Here is a 7,025-nt window from a genome sequence, read left to right as displayed (position 1 = left end):
AATGGATATGAATGAGGCCAGGAAAGTTACATTGCCCACCTGCCTTACAGTGGGGCAAGGCCAAAGAGAAGGATGAGATCTGTAATGGTGAGAGCCTGGACAGATGTTTTAGCTAAGTGGATGGATAGGAAAGGAGCTGTCTTACAGATGTTATGCAGAAAAAATCCAGGAGGGTTAGATGTAGCCTGGATATAAGGAATTAAAGACAGGTCCTAGTCCAAGATGTTCTCCACGTCCATTGAAAGTAGGGCTTCATGTCCAGCAAAGCAGATTTAGGTTAGACCAGGGTTCTCAAACTGGGGATTATGATCCCTCAGATGGTTGCCAGATTATTACATGGGGGGTCCCCAGCTGGCAGCCTCCACCCCAAAACTCCCCTTCACTTCCAGCATGTGTAATAGTGCTAAATGTAAAAAAGTGTTTTTAATTTATAAGGGGAGAGGAGGTCCCATTCAGAGGCTGGCTGTGTGAAAGAGGTCACCAATACAAAACTTTGAGAACTACTGGGTTAGATAATGAGAAACACTTTTTAATGATAAGTTATAATGCCAAGCTTACAATTTCACCACCCACTTCAAAGGGAAGGTCGGGATATTTCCCTGCCTCTGGCAGATTTCACTCATCCTTGCATATTGCTAATCCATGGCTGCCAGAAATGGCTGGTCATAGCAGTAAGTAAAAATGTCCCAGCAGAGCCCATTGACAGTCTCCACCCTCACATCCATTGCACGGGCTCTCTTCGCCTCCCTCTCAATCTCTCATCTTCCTCATTACTCCTTCAGGATGCTTCTCGGTCTCCCTCCCTTTTCCCCCCCTGGTCCCTCCCTCAGATCCCACTCCCTTGCTCCCCCCTTGTTTCCCTTTGATCCTCTCCTTTCCCACTGTCTCGCTCCTGATCTGACTTCCTTCTTTTTTCTCCTCCTCCATCTCCCCTTCCCTCATCCCTATCTTGTCTGGGGATTGGTCCTGCTTTGAGCAGGGGGTTGGACTAGATGATCTCCTGAGGTCCCTTCCACCCCTGACAGTCTATGATTCTATGATTCCATCTCTCCTAGTCTCCTCCCTCCTTTCTCTCTCTCTCTCTCCGGCCATTCCTCTCTCTGCTCTCGCCCCCTTGCTTTCTCCCTGTCTCTCTCCTCCTTTCTCCTGTTTGTCTCCCCACATTTCTCCCCCCTCCCTCTCCTCTCCCGTTGCCGGCCCCTCCCTCCGTCCCCCCGCAGCCAATCACAGCTCCTCCTGCCTGGCAGCCGCCCGGCCTAGGGTTCAGCGCCGCTGCGGCTCCGGCCAGGCCCGCGGGATGGTGCAGCCGGCGGGGAGTCGGAGGCGCAGAGACAGGCAGGAGTCGGGCAGCCGCGCGTCCCGCTCCGTCCCCCATGGCAGGGCTGCCGCTGGGCTGCGAGAGCCGCCGGAGGGTGAGCCCGGGCGCGGAGCCGCCGCCGCCTGCCTGGCGTTCACCACTGGCAGCATCTTGAAGCGCAAGGCTCGCGGCGGCGCGGACTCGGCCAGGAGCCCCAGGCTGCGGCGGGAGCCGGGCAGAGCCCGCTGCTCCCGGCTGGACCCGGCGGAGCAGGAGGAGGGGCCTTTGGAACAGCAGCTCCGGACGCGCTGCAGAAACCCGGGTATAGAAACTGGAGCCTCCGGCTGTATCTTTGACATGCACAGCTAGACACGGCACACAGACACACACTCAGCCCCCACCCTGCCTCCTGCACACACCACCACACTGCACACAGCACCACACAAACACACACTCAACCTCCACCCCGCCTACTGCACACAGCACCACACAGACACACACTCAGCCCCCACCCTGCCTACTGCACACAGCACCACACTGCACACAGCACCGCACAAACACACACTCAACCTCCACCCCGCCTACTGCACACAGCACCACACAGACACACACTCAGCCCCCACCCCGCCTACTGCACACACCACCACACTGCACACAGCACCACACAAACACACACTCAACGCCCACCCCGCCTACTGCACACAGCACCACACAGACACACACTCAGCCCCCACCCCGCCTACTGCACACACCACCACACTGCACACAGCACCACATAAACACACACTCAACCCCCACCCCGCCTACTGCACACAGCACCACACAGACACACACTCAACCCCCACCTCGCCTACTGCACACAGCACCACACAGACACACACTCAACCCCCACCCTGCCTACTGCACACAGCACCACACAAACACACACTCAACCCCCACCCCGCCTACTGCACACAGCACCACACAGACACACATTCAACCCCCACCTCGCCTACTGCACACAGCACCACACAGACACACACTCAGCCCCTACCCCGCCTACCACACACAGCACCACACAGACACACACTGAGCCGCCACCCCACCTACCGCACACAGCACCACACAGACACACACTCAGCCCCTACCCCGTCTACCGCACACAGCACCACACAGACACACACTCAGCCCCCACCCCGCCCACTGTACACAGCACCACACAGACATACACTCAGCCCCCACCCCGCCTACTGCACACACCACCACACTGCACACAGCACCACACAAACACACACTCAACCCCCACCTCGCCTACTGCACACAGCACCACATAGACACACACTCAACCCCCACCCCACCTACTGCACACAGCACTACGCAGACACACACTCAACACCCACCCCGCCTACTGCACACAGCACCACACAAACACACACTCAGCCCCCACCTCGCCTACTGCACACAGCACCACACAAACACACGACACTGCACCTCCACCCCACTTCCTGCGCACATGCCACCACACACTGCACCTCCACCCGGCCTACTGCACACAAGTACACACACTGCACCTCCACCCATCTACTGCGCACATCACCACACACTGCACCTCCACCCCACTTACTGCACACACCCACACACTGTACAACCAAACACACTGCATCCCCACCCCAACTACTGCGTACGTACCACCACCTACTGCACCCCCCCCACACACACTGAATGTCTCCATCTACTAGACCCCTCCACTGCACCCCCTACATACTGCACACACCCATACTGCACCCCCACACTGCATGCCCCCGCCTACTGCACACTCTTACTTCATACACTGCACACCCCCACCTCCACCCATCACCTACTGCATCCACAGCCTGAACACACGGCACACACCCCCACCTGCTGCACACACCCCTGCACATCGCCACACAATGCACATATCCCTACTGCATCTGCATGCCACCCCTACACAAACTGCGCACACATCATCCCTACACACCCTTGCTGCATACCACACCTATACACACAGACATACCGTATACCCACACCTACAGCATTATCCACACTGCACACACTCGCCTACACAAATACACTGCGCGCACACTGTGCATTCACCCGACTCACAGCACTCATATTGCACGGTGCATTCATGTACAACCAGGGGCTTGGATACCATGGGGACGAGTGTGGGCTGGGTGGCTGCACAGATACCTCCCTCACACTGCACACACCTGGTTCTCCTGTTACACTTTGCCATGGTGATGAAAGCGGGAAGATAACTATCCCTCCCACGTCCCCCCCAGTCTTTCAGGCTGTTTATACCGGGTACCCTACCCCACTCCCGCCGCCTTGTGACCCTGTCCTAAACCCTGGGGCACCTAATTTCTCTTCTACGGCTCCCCATCCCTTGGGGTGCCCCTGCATCCGGCAGCGGAAGCTCTTCGCCCCCTCTCCTTCCTCGGGGGTCCCCCTGGGGGTTGCTGCTAGACCCCCCCGGACTGCTACACTCGCCCTCAGCAGTTCCCGGCAGCTCCCGGGCGGGGACACCCGCCGCCCACCGGGCTCCCTGCCGGAGGCGTGGGGGTGCAGGCTATTGCTGCGGCGGGGAGGGCTGATGTTGTGCTTTGCCGCTGCAGGAAAGGAGACCTGCCGGATGGCAGCGGGCCCGGCTGCAGGACGGGGCCTCAGGCCCGCCGGTGAGGCAGGAGGAGGGGCGGGCTCTCCCCTATCTGAGGCGTTGCCCCGCGGCCCCGACCCCTCGCTCCGGGAAGGAGGAGCCGCCGGGGCCCACGGGAGCTGCAGCAAGCTACTGGCGGGAGCCAGCAAGAAGAAGACCCGCACCATCTTCTCCAAGAGCCAGGTCTTCCAGCTGGAGTCCGCCTTCGACAGGAAGCGCTACCTGAGCAGCGCCGAGCGCGCCGGCCTGGCCCGCGCCCTGCAGCTCTCCGAGACCCAGGTGAAGATCTGGTTCCAGAACCGCAGAAATAAGCTCAAGAGACAAATGTCTGCGGAGCTGGAGGGCCCCGCTCCGGGCCAGGCAGAGCCGCCTGGGGAATTGCCACCCCAGGGGGCGGCAGCTTCGGTTTCGCTCGCCTTCCCCACCCTGTACAAAGACAGCACTTTCCTCCGTCGTTGTTTACTGCCGCTGTCCTTCCCCCTGCTCTATCCGGGCAGCAGCCTCCCTTACCTGTGTTTCCCAAGTCCGGGCAAATATTTCAGCCTTGTGGAGGGGGATGTATAACCGCCCATCCTGCTGCTTCCCCCGCACCTTTCCGCCCTCCGCGTCTGCAGCCGCACGGCCTTGTTCCAGTGAGCGGCTGATGAAGTCTGCACCTTGCGCCAGTGTCATCTATATGCCCAGCATGTCAGTAGGATCCCTTCACCCCGCTCTCTGGTGTGTCTTCCTGCATTTGGTTCAACCCGTAACTTATTAAAAGGACGCGACAAAAACAAGGTCCTATGCAAAGCTACTGCTTTTAACCAGGGATCCCTTTGACTTGGAACCCTGCACGTTCCCCGTATCCCTCTTTCTCACACACCGTGCATCTGCGAAGGGAGTGTGGATAACCCCCTTGCTCTGGCAACACTTAATAAAAGAGAAACGCTGTCGTTTGATTAGTTCAAAGTTATCCAAAGATATGCAAACACTCATACTGCTATATGAATACAAATAGAAATCCAAGCAAGGATTAGCTGTGGCTGATCACAAGCTGCCTTTCTCTTTCAGTTGAAAGGCTAATTTATCTCTAAAATATTGTTAAAGCTTCAAGGGGTATTTTTACAAAGGTCTTGTTTACAATTCCCATTTTTCTTGTTAGTAGAAATACAGTCGTTGAGAACCAAAGAAAATGGGACATGAATTCTGGAGATCATTCATTTGCTATGTAGATCGATGTCTCAGTAGCAAATACCATGTCCTGCATCACACTGAATCTCTCTCTCATGTGGTTGAGGCTGTGAGTACAATAAACCTCTACGCCTGTCCTAAAGTACTAGGCCTGGTTACATTCTTCTATACTTGAGAATTCTACTACCGTAAATTCTCGAAAACTAGGTATTTCCTGACACCATTAAGTTGTTGACATTTCGATTAAATTCCGGTTCTTGGGGGTTAAAACTGGCCCTTCCAGCGTCTCCAAGAAAAATCAAGCTTCCTGTCACATTTTTGTATTAAATGTGGGGCATTTTTATCTGCTATACTAGAATAATGAACAATATTTTTATAGATTTCTAAACAGAATGGTCATATATTGGTTTCAAACTTCTACTATATAAAAGGGTGGAAAATAAATCTTTTCTATCAGTAACATAAAGTGCATGCCTGTTCAATACAGTTAATGATAAGCAGTGTAAAAATGTTTCTTAGTGCATGTCTGATGGATTTTTAAAAAAATAAAGGTTTGAGAAAAGACGTTCGTGGTGTTATTCAAATTCACTTCTTCCTCTGCACTAAATGCCATCAGTGATTCAGGACGTTGCCCTTTATAAAGACTGTATGGTTTGATAATTGAACTTTTTATTACATTATTGGGGAAATTAGACAGGATCTATTATTAGATCTATATTTTAGTTACAAACCTCGACCCAGGCAAAGAACTTAAATATGTGCTCAGTTATGGCAAATAGCACCTAAAGGAAAATGTTTCAAAGCCAGAAAGACAGTTTTCTAAACCTGTTTAAATGAACATTCAAAGATAAGAGGGAAACAGCTGGGTGAAATTGACAAGTGCATCGCTATGCTGCGGCTGCTGACAAATGAAATGCAGGAGAAAACTTTCTTTCTTTTTTTAATTTTTATTTTTAGCAAAGCGCCGTCTTTTCTTCCTTTTTTTCATCATTCCTCTCTGGTCAGTTAGTAAATGCACGAGATAAGTGTCTGCGTAATTATGTGCCCCAGCCCGAGTGTGAAATGTAAGCAGTGGCTTGTGCTGAAAGAACCTGACGCAAGAAAGAAGGGAGAGTTAAGCTTGTAATTGGAAGAAAGTACCGTGTGGAACTTTTTTTTTTTCAAACCAAGAAATTCCTTTTAAAAGAAATATCGTTTGGTGTAATGCAGCGCCACAGAAGTTGCTAAGTAAACACTTGATCAAATGAATGCTTGACCGCAGGATCACAGCTTTGCTTAGTGGCTATGGAGCTAAGCCATGTTTCTGGCTTGATAAAATGGGAACATTGTTTGACCCTTCAAACTCTATTGCCAATCTTGAATTCTCTCACAGACGCCAAGTTCTGGAAGGCCTCTATCTCCCATCATTATAATAGGAATAAACAACGATCCAACAACTAAGACTACACTGTAAATAGTAATTTACATATTATTAAACATAACGCATAGGAACCCCTTCTGTGTATCTTCCTTGTTTCTTTACACTGCACCAAAAGTTTTCTGTCTCTACATTCACAGTTCAATTGCGGGGCACAAAAATTATGGCTGGAGCTTCAAGGGACCACCCTCTTTTTTCATTCACTGTCTATGTATTTGGTTGAATAAATTTAGGATTTTTTTTTGAGCTGTCAGATCCCCCAAATCTAAAGAGATTTGGCAATGGGCGTTTAAAGAAGTGAGGATGCCTTTATTTATAAGGTAATTTGATACTGTGCAACTCTCTCTCTCTCTGTGTATATATATGTGACAGATGATCTATTCAGGGTGAGAAGCCCCTCTGCGGAATATCTCAGCTTTTCAATTGTTAATTTAATACCTAGGCAAAATACAGCATTTATTACTATGGAATTACTATGGTGCGAA

General features: G+C 52.0%; 1 protein-coding gene across 1 annotated transcript; it reads left to right on the top strand.

Moving 5' to 3' along the window:
- The first annotated feature begins 1,373 nt into the window (after positions 1 to 1,373).
- LOC127048297 (homeobox protein HMX1-like) lies at positions 1,374 to 5,648 on the top strand. Its single transcript, XM_050948010.1, is given in 3 exon segments — positions 1,374 to 1,437; positions 1,440 to 1,619; positions 3,913 to 5,648. Coding segments are annotated over 3 exon segments (849 nt in total). The 3' UTR covers positions 4,518 to 5,648.
- The last annotated feature ends 1,377 nt before the right edge of the window (positions 5,649 to 7,025 follow it).

Source organism: Gopherus flavomarginatus, chromosome 3 (assembly GCF_025201925.1).
Source record: "Gopherus flavomarginatus isolate rGopFla2 chromosome 3, rGopFla2.mat.asm, whole genome shotgun sequence".
Taxonomy (NCBI): Eukaryota; Metazoa; Chordata; order Testudines; family Testudinidae; genus Gopherus; species Gopherus flavomarginatus.
This window is presented reverse-complemented; position numbering and strand designations above follow the sequence as displayed.